Source organism: Pelophylax lessonae (assembly GCF_965119305.1).
Source record: "Pelophylax lessonae genome assembly, chromosome: 2".
NCBI classification, from domain to species: domain Eukaryota; kingdom Metazoa; phylum Chordata; class Amphibia; order Anura; family Ranidae; genus Pelophylax; species Pelophylax lessonae.
In genome coordinates this window covers 473,844,817-473,860,946 of record NC_138769.1, presented here as the reverse complement: position 1 = coordinate 473,860,946, position 16,130 = coordinate 473,844,817, and the positions used below count along the sequence as shown (strand labels likewise).

The window sequence follows — 16,130 nt, the reverse complement described above, 5'->3', positions numbered from 1 at the left end:
TGCAGGCCCAGCAGCTTCCCTCATTAGAGCCTTGAAGCTGCCACAGCTGATAAATAATTATGAAACCACTCACATTTGACCCAGTCTGCACAGAGGAACAAACAATAATTTCTTCAGAATAAGAAAAGATAGGAATCTGCAACAAAGTTTGGTAAAATCCCTGCAATGTACAGAGATCACCCAGAGGGGAATTTTTTTTTTCTCAACAAAAGTGGAGTTATGCTTTAAGTTCTTGGTAAATTCTAGAGAGTTAAAACTGACAATATCTTTTTATTGTTTAGAAACGTTATTGGTAAAATATGCTCACCGGAGTTCCTAGGTCTACACACCTAATGTGAATATTATGAGGGGACCATGTTTTGAAAAATGTGCATTTACAGGAAGAATCAAAGAACTAGCAGAGCGCTCAATAGCGCTGTGGTAGTTCATTGAAACCTACAACCTGACAGCCGCACAGGATGTTGGAAGGTGTAGTTTTCACATTCACAGAAGTAAAATAATGCTGCGGCCAGTAGGGCAAAGCAGCACAGCCACTTTTTTTAAAATTGTGACAGCGAGCAGGGGGAGAAGGTTCCCCCTCCCCACTCGCTGTCAAAATGGGGGTGCGGGGGGCAGTGCATCTGTAACATGTTACACCCTGAATATTGGTGTTACTTGTTACAAATGTATCCTTTAAACCCAAAATACTTAGCATAACCAGTGTTGTGGAGGCTTTTGAAAAAAAAAAAAGGTTTAATTGCAAAATAAAGGTTTATGCAATAATAACAAATATAATAATGCAATAATAACAAATATAATACAATCAGATTAAGTGTCCGTTCACACTATGGCGACACGACTTCGGGGCGACTTAATGAAGTCGCCGTGCACCGCGACTTCGGCGCGGCTTGCACCGACTTCATAAAGTAGTGCAGGAACCTTTCTCTAAGTCGGAGCGACTTGAGTCGCTCCTATTAGAATGGTTCCAATTGCACAGAATGGAGCACGACTTGTCAGGCGACCAAGTCGCCTGACAAGTCGGAACAGCGTGAACCTGCACTAAAGCATATCTAAACCAAAAAAAAAAAAAATATATATCTCATAAAAGTGAGTATACCCCTCACATTTTTGTAACTATTTTATTCTATCTTTTTATGTGACACCACTGAAGAAATTAAACTTTGCTTCCATGTAAAGTAGTGAGTGTACAGCTAAAGTTACAGTGTAAATTTGCTGTCCCCTCAAAAAACCTCAGCACACAGCCATTAATGTCGAAACCGCTGGCAACAAAAGTGAGTACACTCCTTAGTGGAAATGCCCAAATTGGGCCCAAAGTGTCAATATTTTGGGTGGCCACCATTATTTTCCAGCACTGCCTTAACCCTCTTGGGCGTGGAGTTCACCAGAGCTTCACAGGTTGCCACTGGAGTCCTCTTCCACTCCTCCATGATGACATCACGGAGCTGGTGGATGTTAGAGACCTTGCGGTCCTCCACCTTCTGTTTGAGGATCCCCCACAGATGCTCAATAGTGTTAAGGTCTGGAGACATCCTTGGCCAGTTCATCACCTTTACCCTCAGCTTCTTTAGCAAGGCAGTGGTCGTCTTGGAGGTGTTTGGGGTCGTTATCATGTTGGAATACTGTCCTGCGGCCCAACCTTCAAAGGTAGATGATAATGCTCTGCTTCAGTATGTCACAGTACATGCTGGCATTCACGGTTCCCTCCATGAACTGTAGCTCCCCAGTGCCAGCAGCACTCATGCAGGCTCAGACCATGACACTCCCACCCCCATGCTTGACTGTAGGCAAGACAAACTTGTCTTTGTACTACTCACCTGGTTGCCACCACACACGCTTGACACCATCTGAACCAAATCAGTTTATCTTGGTCTCATCAGACCACAGGACATGGTTCCAGTAATCCTTGTCCTTAGTCTGCTTGTCTTCAACAAACTGTTTGTGGGCTTTCTTGTATATCATCTTCAGAATAGGCTTCCTTCCGGGATGACAGCCATACAGACCAATTTGATGCAGTGTGCAGCATATGGTATAAGCACTGACAGGCTGACCCCCCACCCCTTCAACCTCTGCAGCTGGCAGCATTCATATGTCTATTTCCCAAAGACAACCTCTTGATATGACACTGAGCACGTGCACTCAGCTTCATTGGTCGACCATGGCGAGGCCTGTTCTGAATGGAACCTGTCCTGTTAAACCGCTGTATGGTCTTGGCCACCCTGCTACAGCTCAGTTTCAGGGTCTTGGCAATCTTTGTATAGCCTAGGCCATCTTTATGTAGAGCAACAATTCTTTTTTTTCAGATCCTTAGAGAGTTCTTTGCCATGAGGTGCCATGTTGAACTTCCAGTGACTAGTATGAGAGCGATAACGCCAAATTTAACACACCTGCTTCACACCTGAGACCTTGTAACCCTAACGAGTCACATGATACCAGGGACAGAAATTGGCTAATTGGGCCCAATTTGGACATTTTCACTTAGGGGTGTACTCTTGTTGCCAGCGGTTTAGACATTAAAGTGTGTTGAGTTATTTTGAGGGGACAGCAAATTTACACTGTTATACAAGCTGTACACTCACTACTTTACATTGTAGCAAAGTGCCATTTCTTCAGTGTTGTGACATGAAAAGATATAATAAAATATTTACAAAAATGTGAGGGGTGTACTTACTTTTGTGAGATACTGTGTATGTATGTGTGTATGGTGTCTCTGGGTGGCCATGCTCACTCCTTTGCTGCATCTATGAAGGGAACCCTGGCTGCCACCCAGACTGGAATTCAAACATGTCTGCTTTAGTATGTAGCTATTACATGGAGGAAAGCCAGAGTGTACCAGTGCCAGATGTGTATATATCCTAAACTGAGTAAGTTCTACACATGTTGACACTCTTACATCTTTCAGTGCAAACTCCATCTAGGTGACGTTTAAGCTTTGTTTCCACAAGAGAGCAATCATCATAAGTATTTTACTGTCATTATCTTTAAAATTGTTAAAGTTGGCTGTGTTTTAGGCAATTATCAGTTAAAGTAAATTTTCGGTTGGCAGTCCAGCTTTCCTAAACAAATGTATTTCTTATTTAATTTGTTTTAATTTCAATTCTTAGCTAGAGGAAACTTTACAGCTTGTGGCGAATTCAACTTTTTATGTGATCCAGAAGCTGCATATGTAGTTCTAAATGGCTTTGATTGTCCAACACATATTTCCACCTGGGAGTTCACTTTCAAAAACATGCTTCCTTGGGTAAGATGAAACACATTTATAAATGTTTTTAAATACATTATTTTGTTCTTTTTCTATATTGAGTGGGGATTACTGTATACTGTACATGCACCAAACAAAAGAATTGGATATTGCTCTGTTTTTTATTTTCCTTCCTTTGAGGTAATGACAGAAAAGCAAGCGCTGCTTATCACATATTTGCTGGGCAGTGCTACATTCACAATCTATGCTAGTGCTTTTCCACCTTTTGCTGTAGGGGATGGGTGCCCAACTCATTGCCCGCAGGCTACCTCTGATGTGGCCCACAAACTCAAAGCAGGGAAGCGCGTGGTCTGGGATGGCGGGTCAGCAAGCCCGATCATGATCATTGGGTTGCGAGCCAGCCATCCAAGAGCATCAGAGTGCATGTAGCACTGGCTGCGGAGAGAGCAGGAGTCGCATAAACCAGTGCTTCCTCTGTAGCGCTGACTGTGAGCTCAGGTGGAGTGATACCAAGTGCACTTCACCTGGGACGTTTCTAGCAGCCTGGAGAGCAATGCCAGCAAAGATTGTAAGAGGAAAAGGTCAGTGTATCGAACATTACATACGCTGCACTTTTGCAATAAGCATATTTGCAATTTTAAAAAGGGGTTATTGGGTGTCTTTCACACTGATCCACAGGTTAGCTGCACTGAGCCGTAGACTTCTATTATATCCTGTGTGTTTGATATGCTTTCGGAAAGTGTGATAACACTCCTGAATGAAGGAGTTTTAAAGCGCTTTCAGAAAGTGCACTACACCCACAAGATGTAATAAAAGTCTATGGCTCAGTGCAGCTGACCCGTAGGAAAGCCACAGGTGCACTGCGCTGCACCCACAGTCCATCAGGGTGAAAGCAGTCTCAGGGGGCTCAAGACAGGAAGAGCTTTACATTTGCAGTTTGGGGGCGGTAAAACCACATAGTTAATTGTGGCCTGCGACCGGTTACTAAAGACAAAACTTTTTTTGACGGACACAGCTTCAGAATCTTCTTGACCATTGGGTTATACTGCCCCCTACAGGTAAAGCTTTACCATGCCTATGGGCGGTCCCTGGGGATATAGGCAGTTTTATTTCTGCCTAGTCAGGAGTAAGGACCTAGTTCCTTGCTGGGATTTCTGATCCTAGCATTCTTTCCTTTTTTAAATTACATTTTTTTCCTCTTTTTTATTATTTTTTGTTCATGTGAGAACTACAATCAACTGCTGGATTTGGCGACTGACTGGATATTCTAGATCCTTATGGTATCACCAGTCCGGCCAGCGAGCGCGCTGGCCTCAGCTCTGCGCTAGGTCAGCCATGACATAGCTCCACTGGACAGGGGCTGGCCTGCGTATGACCTGCTCCCAGCCAGAGTGCATCTTGGCCCACAGCACCCCCATGCCGATGGTGTGGGGGTCTGCCCGGAGCGGTGCCCACTCGGTTCCATGGTGTGGTAAATAGCGTCCCTCCCTCTCCCCTGGTGATCTTTTGGGGTGGACATGGGCCCCTCCCTGGGACGGTCGGACCACCGGCTTCCCCTCCCTTTCCCCCAGCCCCTCTAAATGGTCATTGTGGGTCTTTTGGCCCCTCAACCTCCCCCAGTGCAGTAGTGAGCTGACTTTGCCACATGCACCAAAATGGGGGGTTGGCTGTAGTTGCTGCTGACCGGGTTGCACAACGGGTGGACAAGCAGGTTCCCTGCCTCCTGGGGGTTAGTGACTGGGGCAGGGATGTCCTTTGGGCTAGGGGAGCGGATGCTTTTCCATCCGCAAGTAAGCACCTCACGTGGCCGGATCTGGCCTAAAATTAAGGGTGCGGCTTTGCGGCCTACTTGGCGAAATGTATGTAAGGCGGCCCCTGTGAGGATGATTGAAGCTACTGCCTTCCATGTGGGCATCCGCCTTCCCTTCCGCTGCCATGGGTGGTCGGATCGGCTGGGGCTCGCGTTCTGGCGGCGGACACCTTCAAAATTTAGGCCGATTCTAAAATCGGACAGTTTTCAAGGCTTCTAATCAAACTTGTTTACAGTTCTCAGGAAGGAAGGCAAGGCACGTCCAATCCTGGACCCCAAGGCTTTGAACCGCTTTTTGCAGGTACAGACGTTCCAAATCGAGTCCTTTCGTACAGTATTGGCATCTCTACACCAAGGGGATTTTCTGGCCTCTACTGATATCAAGAAAGCTTCCCTTCCATATTCCAATATATGTAGTTTATCAGCGTTTCCTCCACTTTTCCATGGGCGAGGAGCATTATCAATTCGTGATGTTACCCTTTGGTCGCCTTAGCTCCTTGGGTATTCACAAAAGTGTTGGTCCCGGTGTTGGCATTGTAGCGGCAGTGGGGGATTGCGGTACTGGGTACCAAGACAATCATCTTCTGCAAGCAGAGTCTCCGACTGTTCTAAAGAACAACCTGGAAATCACTGTGTGGACTCTGCAGGAGTTTGGTTGGAAATTGATTTTCCAAAAATCTGCTCTGGTTCCGTCCACCAAGTTGGACTATCTGGGTCTGACTCTGGTCTCGGCTTCAGCCAGGGTGTTTCTTCCAGGGGAAAAACTACAAAAGCTGCAGGATGTGATTCGGCTCCTGTTGTCCAGCAGCCGGTCATCCCACAGGACTTGCATGCGGTGCTGTGCCTGATGGTGTCTACCTTTTTTGAGGCGGTTCCGTTTTGCACAGTTTCACTTCATGCCAAGAATCCAGTCTCTAGACAATCTGATCTGCGCTTTGACAGGGCAAATCCTTCCTTCCCCTGTACTGGACGATGTTCACCACGGTTGCCAGCCAGCCTGTCATTTAGGGCACAGATGCAGGGCTGTGGAGTCGGAGGAAATTTTGGGTACCTGGAGTCGGAGTCGGCAAACAATGCTCCGACTCCTACTCCTACTAACTAAATTTAGATTGGAATTTAAAAAAAAGCAAGTTTAAATGTCCCAATTCAAAAAATGTTATAATTAATGACTTGGTATAAGGAAACTTATAATTGAGGAGGCCAAATGTAAAAAGGAAGAACTACAGAAAGTACTGAAAGGACGTTTTGTCTTCCTTAAAATGGATGCATGTTCACGTCACAGAGTCAATTATTTTGCTATTAATGTTAGATTTTGGATGATAACAAAACAATAACACAGACCCTCGGATTAAAGGACACTCAGAAGTTAGTGGAGGGTGTTATAGAAGATTTTGATATTACAAAGGAACAGATTTTGTGTGCGGTGACAGATAACGCTTCTAACATGTTGAGCACGATTGAGAAGATGAACGCAGATGAAGAAAGTAACAAACAGATATTAGAGTTAGAGGAAGACAGCTCTGCAAGTATTGGAGAAAGTTTAGAAACTGAAGAGAATGCTGACATTTTAGACAACTTTGTTGAAGCATTGAAGCTTGCTACTATTCATCATATGCGATGTGCTGTTCATACACTGCAACTTGCCATAAGAGATGGATTAAAAGATTGCCATGCAGCTACACTAATTGGCAAATTATGGCTAGTAACTGTTGCAGCCAGGGCCCCGAAAACAGATGCAATTTTGAAGACGTGCAGGAAAATGAGCCATTTTGGATCAAACAACTCACTGGGGAAGCACTTATTTAATGGTGAAGCGTTTGCTTGAACTTAAAGACTTCATAGAAGAAATGGACAATGAAAATCTTGCATTAACTGAAAGCCAGTGGACACAAACAAAAGAGCTGGAGAACCTTCTTTCTCACCCCTTCACTGTCACCAAGAGGTTGCAATGTGACGATCTAACCCCGGGTAAATTCCTCTTGGAATGGAAGACCCTGTTATATCGCCTGAACAAAAATGGAGGGTTAATAGCCGAGGGCATTGTATCTTCAATGATGAAAAGAGAGAGTCTTTTGCTGGAAAATGAAATCTTGTTAGCGGCTATTTATGTCGACCCAATGAGCCGACTTTTGTTGAACAGTGAACAGACTGCTACTGGGAAAAAAGCCCTCTATGATGTAGCAGTTCGCATGAAGGGATTACGACCTGAAATACCTCCCACAGGATGAAGTTCTTTTAAGCAATAGTGGTAACTCAGGATCATCTTCTTCGAAGAATTAGACTTTGATTCCTTCTTAGACAAAATGGAAGTTGCTAAAGGAAAGTGACGTCGCATAAGCGTTACAGAACCAGTAAATGTCCAAATAAAAAAAATTCCCACAGGAGTTTTATAAAGCACTAAAAGAAGTTGAACAGTATGATCGCTCATCAAAACTTACTGTTGAAGTAGCCATCCTTGTTTATCCAGAGATCGTTAGTGATATGGCCAGAATAGTTACTGCAATGCCACCCACCCAAGTCAGTGTCGAACGATTAATACATATTAATACACATTTGATACACATTTATCTACCGACTCCACAGCCCTGCACAGATGTGCTCAAGTGGTCTGGACTCTGGAGGAGTCAAGACTACCGATCAATCTACTAGATCTTTGGGGGATAAGACTGTCTGGCTCATGGAAAAATCGCCTTCGGGGGTGCCCGGTAAGGGTTCAGTCAGACAGTGCCACAGCCGTGGCTTATGTCTATCACCAAGGGGGCACAAGTAGGGTCCTCGCGGCTCGGGAGGTAGCCAGCATTCTAAGGTGGGCAGAATATTTCATTCCAGCCTTTTCTGCTGGGCATATTCCAGGGGTGAAAAATTGGCAGACGGATTACCACAACACACCAGTGGCTCCTTGGGGCCAGTATCATCTGATATACGCCTTCCCCTGCTAACACTTCTGCCGAGACTCCTGCGAAGGATCGAGGCAGAAGGGATTCAGGTCATCCTAGTAGCCCCAGACTGGCCTTGGTCGATTTGATATGGCTGGTCGTCGATGCCCCTTGGAGACTTCCTCTCAGAGAAGATCAATTGGCCCAAGGGCCCATCTTCCATCCTGCTTTACAGTCGCTGGTTTTAATGGCTTGGCTGTTAAAAGCCAGGAGTTGAATGATAGGGGGTTGTCTGAATCGGTGATTCCCACACTGTTAAAGGCTAGGAAATCTACCTCTAGGAAGATTTACTATTGCGTTTGGAAGACGTACATTGCGTGGAGTGAGCCTCTTGGGGGTTCATCCCTGTTCCTTTTGGTGCTCCAGTAGCCACCTTTCAAAAATATTTGCAAGTTTCCTCTGCTTACATTGTCCCAGAAGGTAGCCTTGGTGGCTATTACTTCTGCATGCAGGGTGTCGGAGCTGGCGGCGTTGTCTTGTCGTTTACCTTACTGGTGGCTCACCGAGATAAAGTGGTACTTCACCCTTGTCAGTCGTTCCTTCCTAAGTTTGTTTTTTCTGGTTTCCATCAGAATAAAGACATTGTGTTGCCTTTCCTGTGTCCTAAGCCTAAACATCCTAAGGCGAGCCTTGCACTCTCTGGATGTGGTTCGGGCGATCAGGGTGTACCTTGCGGCAACCGAGTCGTTTTAGGAAATCATCTTCACTATTTGTCCTTACAGATGGGCCTCGCAAAGGGTTGGTCGCATCTGCCGTGACCATTTCTAGATAGATTAGACAGACGGTGGTGCAGGCCTATTCAATCCAGGGTCAGGTTCCCCCGTTCTCTGTTAAGGCACATTCTACATGGGCGCTTAGTGCCTCTTGGGCCTTCTGCCATCAGGCGTCAGTGACACAGGTTTGCAAGGCGGACAACTGGTCGTCTGTGCACACTTTAATAAAATTTTACAAAGTCGACGTACTGGAATCTGCAGATGCTGCAAGGTTTTGCGGGCCAATGTTTGAGAGGACTTGGTCCTCTTTGAGGGTGTATTGTTTTCAGGTGAGCTCCCGTTGTATCTGATGGAGCTCCATGTTACCTGGTTGGCTAGTTTTAACCTTTTGGGATTTTTTTCTGCTGTGTTTTCCCACCACTCACGTTTGACACTGCTTTGGGACATCAATGAGCGAAAGAGAAAACTGGATTTTTGTCTTACCGTAAAAGCCTTTTCTCTGATGTTCATTGGTGGACACAGCACCCACCTCTCTACTGAGTTGGGTTATTTTTCTTCTGATACTGCTTGCAACAAAACGGTGCCTATAGCAGAGTGTGGGAGTATATCCCCTGGGACTGCCCCAAAGGTGTGGTAAAGCTTTTTTCTGCCTAGTGTCCTACTCCTGTAGGGGGCAGTATAACCCAAAGGTCAAGATGATTCTGGAGCAGTGTCCGTCAATGAACATCAGAGGAAAGGATTTTACGGTAAGACAAAAATCCAATTTTGTGTTTTTTTTTGGCTAGAGTGAGGGGCAGGTTAAATATTATATATATATATATATATATATACATTTTTTTTGCCATCTGGGTCCCATTGAAGAGATTTTCCTTCACTTCGTGTTTCCTGTTCAAACGCCAAAACCGGAAGTGAGGGAATATTCATCTAAAGTTAGAGAATCCCTGATTGTCACCAGGGTCCTCAGAACTAGTGTCCCCATTGGACTATAGACCCAGTTTTGGTGATAAAAGTAAATGGAACAAATGGAGAAGGTGAATCTCGCAGACAACAATGAAAACCTGGCAGGTGTTCTAATCCCAACTTTACTCTATCAAAAATTGTAAAAAGTTTAGCCTTTTAGTTATACTTTTAAAATTTGAGTCGTAGACTGTAATGCCCCATACACACGTGCAGATTATCTGCAGACTTTTGTCTGCAGACTTACCAAAACCATATAATATGAGGTCAAACCTAAACACTTCCAATTTGTATGCAATCCGGCAGGCCCTTGTACTACATAGAAAAGGTAAGTCTGCAGATAATCTGCACGTGTGTACGGGGCATAAGGGAGTAGACTGTTGGGCTTCAAATGTGTTAGAAGATTCATTACCCTTTGCAATTAGTCAGCTTCGGGTTTCTAAGGCAGATGAGGAAATGAAAGGCAGAATATGATTACTATGCAGACAGTTTTGTTAGATGCCTCAAACAGGACCCTGATACGCAATCTCATGGGTTAGACTAGTACTACTAATGCTGGTCATATTTTTGATTTCTAATGATGCTGCTGACCCAAGCATCCCTTTTGCTGTTTCGGAGATCCCTGATTCAGTACACAGTCTTCTGTGGAGAAAACTGTGCTCTGGCACAGTTTGCACTCACACTGGAGCAAACGATACTAGTGAATCATGTCGGGGACCACCTCTTCCAAGTGGTCCCAAACCACTTCTAATAATGATACTGTACCTGTTCTGGTGACAATTGTGTAAGATGGGATATTTCTCTCACTTTGCTCATTTCACTCTTTTTTGTGTCTTGGGGACAAGATGTCGTACACATTTTGATTACTAGAATGTTGATTGTTGCTTTTCATACATATTGTATGCATGTAAATAAAGATAAAAACAAATCTTGGATGAGATAAATCACATTTAGCTCATACAGACATCATAATTGTAATAGAAATCTTGGATTGTTGAAATGTTTCTACATATGGTTAGAATAGAGCTGCTAATTTATACAAACATTCTTAAATGTAACTTGCTAGCATTCAAGGTGTTTGCAACAGTCTCCTTTTTAGTTTGGACATACTCTGAAGGGCTCCATTGTATCTAAAAGCTCATAATCAAATGTCTTGAACTGTTGGATAAGGCTCCTCCTGTTACTTATTAGTCACATTTTAGCGGGATATCAATCGTTCATGTTAGTACATAAGAGGAATTCAGTAACGTCAGATGTCTGTTTTCCTAGACCTTTTACAAGGAGTGGCTCGCCCAGGATACCCAGAAGGCAGACTTTATGAGGAAAATTTCAGCCCATTCTGAGCGATACACCGAAAGACGCACTGGCAAAGCAGGGGAAGCATGGACTGAAGGATTTGTGCCATGTGATTCTTATGCAATGGCTGCAGCCATAGACGAAAGCTTTGCTACCGGTGTCATTCACTGTGCGGTAAGCGTAGAGCTCAGTGGCTCACTGACTCGAGGGATGATGGTGTTGGATCTGCGGGAGACACTACAAAAAAAACATAAAGCTTTTATCCTGACTAAATGTGACACAGAGAAGTTGAAAAGTCTTTTAATGGAAGCATTGAAATAACCTGCATTGATGTACCAGACTGTAATGAGGAAGTGATCACTTCACTTCTCTACTGCTATTAACCAGGTGACCACAAAAACCATGCCAATGCTTGCATCAGAACAGGGAGCTGTTCTTAAAAATAACACTTCACTTTTTAAAATCCAGGAAGGAAAGCCAAAAGTAGTTAACATGGAAGGTATTACTTATTCAGCTGTGATATATAGACTTTGTTCCCTGAGTTCAAGAAGCCCATAACCAGCAATCCTGCTTTGTATTTGTGTTTTCAAGTGTAGATTATGCAAATCACCACATAGGGATTTTCTCAGGACTTAATTTACAGAAATCACTCACACTAATTCTGGAAGTGGTCATCTTGCTTCCTTATGAAACTGATTGAAGTGCTTTGAAAAAAAATAAAAAAAAAAACCATCTCTAAACTCACGTGCACACTTACAGGCTTTCATATTTAAAGCGTATGTTTTGTTAAAAATGTGTATTTTTGATAAAAAGCTGTGATTTACATAGGGATGGGTTAAAGCAGGCATGTCCAACCTGCGGCCCGGGGGCCGCATGCGGCCCAGAGCCCCAGGCAATGCGGCCCACTGCCCCCTGACAATTCTTTTTTTGATGGGGGTAGAAGGAATTCAGGTCAGGAGCACGGCCACAGCGGCTTCTAGCTAACTGTAGGCAGAGGCTGCCTCGGAAGGGATCATCCTCTAGTTGTGTTAAATTAGTGCTGGGGGGGGGGGGGGGCAGCAGCACTGGAAGGGCACAGCGGCGTTTTATTACTTATATACCTTAACTATAGTATATATTTTATATGCGGCCCGAGAAAATTTCTCTACACTCAATGTGGCCCAGAGAAGCCAAAAGGTTGGACACCCATGGGTTAAAGGAATTCTAGGGTCACAAGCATATTCTTTCATTAAATAACCAGCATGGAATTATCAATACAAACAATAGCTCTTTTTGGCAATCCAATATAAGGCCCCATTTACATCTAGCAATTTTGGATTGAGACGGAATTGCCGCGATTCTGCCTGCCATTCCAAATAGCACTGCAATGCTAGCAAAGCACAGTGCACCGTTTTTGTGCCATTAATTTTTAATGGCATCAAAACGCGGTCCGGTTTTACCACGATTATCACGTAGCAAATCGCATTGCGTGAAGCTTGTCTACCAAAAAAGCTCCTGGTCCTTTTTGGGCATCAAGCTTTACGCGATATGGTGTTTTAGATGCCATTGAAAATGCGTTGAGCGATTGTAGAGCGATTTGAGATCACGGGCCGAATCACAATGTGAATGGAGCCTAATCTCTTTCCATAGGCTCTGTGACGTGTGACACAGCAGTGCCCACTCACAGTTTATAGTGAGTATGTGTCATGGAATTCAAGGAAGTAAATGTGTGGAGATCTTATCAAAGTAAGTTTACAAATTTCAAGGTCATTCAGATTATTAGAAATAAGCCAGAAGTAATTGATCTATATGGAATTGTATGATTTTACATTTTTGACCAAAGAAACCCTTCCCTGTCAGTTTTTTTTTTTTTGTTCCCTTTCTCTGTCCCATAGGGAACATTTTCCTTCTCTTCCTATCTCCTACCAGAACTAGTTTGCCCATTGTCAGATTTACCCTCCCCCTCAACTTAAAAATGTAGCTGTCCCTTTAGAGTCTGTACCTTTTTGACAGTAGTCATCAGGGCAGATAGGATGAATTTTCTCAGTGAGCACACAAATGGCATTAAAAACCTGATAGGGGTTCTGATCCATTCCTACACTATCTGAAACTATATATAGAAACAAATTTTTGTGCTGTGAAGGATCTATTCAAAGCCTTAATAATCAAAAATTCTTATAAATGATATATTTGTAATCCCCAAAAAATTTGTATTGAATAAGCCACCCAATTATTGTGCATATAAAATAAATCAATTATTATCTCACTGCTGCCACCGTAAAAGGTAAAAATATACAATGTCAACGTGCAGAATGTTCCACTTCAAAGCGGCGCTGTGATCTACAGTATAAATCTTCTCAAGAAAATAATCAAATGTGACATAAACTGTCCATAATAAATAAGTCCACCAAATGACAGTGCTGACAAACAAAAGGGTGGTTCAGTCTTCCCCGCTGAAACTGCTTTGTCCACACACCACCTCACGTGCACAGGTGATTCCTCTCTCCAACAGAAATGCACTCACCAGACTCTCATGCCTCCCCACTCTTATGGTTGGCATGGTACACTTGTGTTTTTATATGCATCTCATCTGTCAGATCATATGAGCATCACCATGTATCTTCACAGAATTCATGAATGGCCATTTATATGTGAGAAAAGAAAAAAAAATGCCTCCAATGGTACAATAAGTAAATAAATAAAATAGAAAGTCACTCACATTTAAATCAAATTGGCGCATAGCAAAGAAATGGCGTCCGGTGTCATCCAGCTACATGATAGACTGAAAAGTCTCACCCCCTCCAGGTACCCCGGACGGGACTCTGCCTCACTTCCGGTTCCGTTCCTGACGTCACCTCCGGTTACAGCGTAACCATGCTCCGACACGTTTCATCACTTCTGACAGTCACAGGGGGTCTGAAAGTAGTTTGGGCTTTACATAAACCATAATATGGTCCTGATCATTTTAGTTGTATTTCAAGGTCATTTTAATATTTGTACACCGAATTATTGTTTCTAAAATGTGGTTTACACAAATTTAATTATTTTTAATAAAATAAAAAAGTGTTAATACTGTATGCTTGTGTTTAATGTTTTCCTGTGTTGACATGCCAATTTCTCTCATTTTAACCTATTCTGTATACAATTATTTATTTATGCACATACAATGAGTGCACATCCACACAAATAAAAGACCAAAAACATTGGTGATTTTTTTATTGATACAATTTATTATTGGCACGTCCCTGGTAGAGGTGTAAACATCCAAATAGGATGAATGATGGAAAGTACCATCAAACCTCACCTAAAGTAAAGAGCTGAACTGCACTTAAACATAGTATGGACACATAAAATCCACTAGTTTTACCAAACCTAAATCTACTTACACCTCCATCAAAGGACCCTGAGTGGTTTCAAATTTTCTGCAGCCTAATGAATCAAGTTTTTTTCATAATAGGATTATTTTACTAGCACTAATGTGCATGTTATATTCTTTCTTGCCCATTTACCCTGCCAGAGCCGTTTTTGCCTTTTTTGCACACATGTTAAACTTTTTTTTATTTTGTGCTTAGGATTACTTAACCAATTCCGAAACGGAAGGATTTGCCCCCTTAATGACCAGGCCATTTCTTGTGATTTGGCACTACGTTACATTAACTGACAATTGAGCGGTCGTGCGACGCTGTGCCTAAATAACATTGATGTACTTTTTTTCCCACAAATAGTTTTCTTATGGTAGTATTTGATCACCTGTGCGATTTTTTTTTTTTTTTTTTTCTTTTGCGCTATAAACCAAAAAAGAGCGACTATTCTGAAAAAAAAAATATTTCTCTATCGTCCATTGAGAGACGCAGCAGCTGTGCTTCTTTAGCATTGGGTTATGCGCCATCTACAGGAGTAGATTAGGCAGTGAAAAAATTCACTGACGCCTTTAGGGGCTGTCCTTCTCGGCATAACTCTGCACACACTGTGCTCTCAAATCAGTTTCTTGCTGCCTAGTGAAGGAGTAGGACCTTGGTTTCCTGCTGGGACTTCGGTCTCAGTTTTTTATTATTTTCAGAAGATTTGTTTATTTCTCTTTATTCACTATCGCTAGCTAGTGTCAGGGGGAAGGATCCTCCTGGTGAACTACAAGCGACAGCTGGCTGAGGTTTCGCATTGGATAATCTAGATCCTTGCGGTCTCCCAGGCTGGCCAACGAGCGTGAGTAGATTATAGTCCCATGCTAGGCCTCACCACGACAGAGCCCCTGTGGAGGGACGAGCCTGCGAGTAGTTGTCTCGCTGGTACGCATCAAGCTGGAATGCCCTGAGTCGCAGCATACCCCTTGGCAGGTAGCACCCCCACTCAGGGTGGGAGGCAGTCTGCCTGGAGTGGAGCCCACCCGGTCCATGGTATGGTGAGTAATGCTGAGCCCCCCATGTCCCTAGCGGCCTCTGGGGGGGGGGGGGGAATGTGAGCCCACTCCTGGGGATAACAGGACTCTGTTTTTTTTTCCTAAAAGGTCCCCTGGGCCTTTTTTCTCCTAAAAGATCCCCTGGGCCTATCAGGACCCGGCCCTGCCCTCCCTGCTCCCACATGTGGGTGCTATATTCGGCGACTGGGGGGTATATAATATTAGCTTGTCCTATAGTGTCCTTTTAGGTGGATCCCTGAGGTGGCCTCATGCCTGGGTCCTGACCATATGGCGCCATCTTAAGTGTGGGTATTGGCTCTCTGTGTGTAAGGTACAGCGGCCATTTTCCCTGAGCTTCCTATGCTTTTGCATTGGCACCATTTTGTTTAAGCCTGGAGCTACACAGGCAGTTTGTCCTCTTGTGCTTCCAGGTTAATTCCTGTGAGACATTTCATCTGTTAAATCTCCATGCTGCAGAGCTGCTGAATACACTGTGAGGTGGTACAGTATAGGGGTCTTTTTGGGCATTGCTATTTAAGGGTGACTCGGCTTACAGCGCGTCATAGCAGCGCGGACCGTCCTCACGATTTAAAGGGGCAGTACATCTTTTTTTGTGCAAATTGCAAAATGGAGTCCCAAGCAGTAAATTCTCAGCCAGACCCCCTCAGTGCGACTGCCGGTGAATCCGGATCGCAGTCTCTCATGTCTCTTTCTGCAGCATTGGAAAATCTGGTATCAAAGGTGGATTTTGTAATGCAACAAGCAACTAGCCAAAAACAGCCACTGCCTTCTCTGTCCCCTGATTCAGAGCCTGAAATGGTCACCCCGGACAACCCCCTCCTCG

General features: G+C 43.8%; 1 protein-coding gene across 2 annotated transcripts in view; it reads left to right on the top strand.

Annotated features, from left to right (window-relative positions):
• The window catches only part of LOC309547346 (inosine-uridine preferring nucleoside hydrolase-like), a 32,907-nt gene extending 21,571 nt beyond the window's left edge, over window positions 1-11,336 (top strand). For both annotated transcript variants that reach the window (XM_082247184.1, XM_082247185.1), the window contains exons 5-6: window positions 3,102-3,238; window positions 10,885-11,336. In XM_082247184.1, the coding sequence (XP_082103310.1) occupies window positions 3,102-3,238; window positions 10,885-11,232 (485 nt within the window). In that variant the 3' untranslated portion in view covers window positions 11,233-11,336. The remainder of the gene's footprint in view (window positions 1-3,101; window positions 3,239-10,884) is intronic.
• The last annotated feature ends 4,794 nt before the right edge of the window (window positions 11,337-16,130 follow it).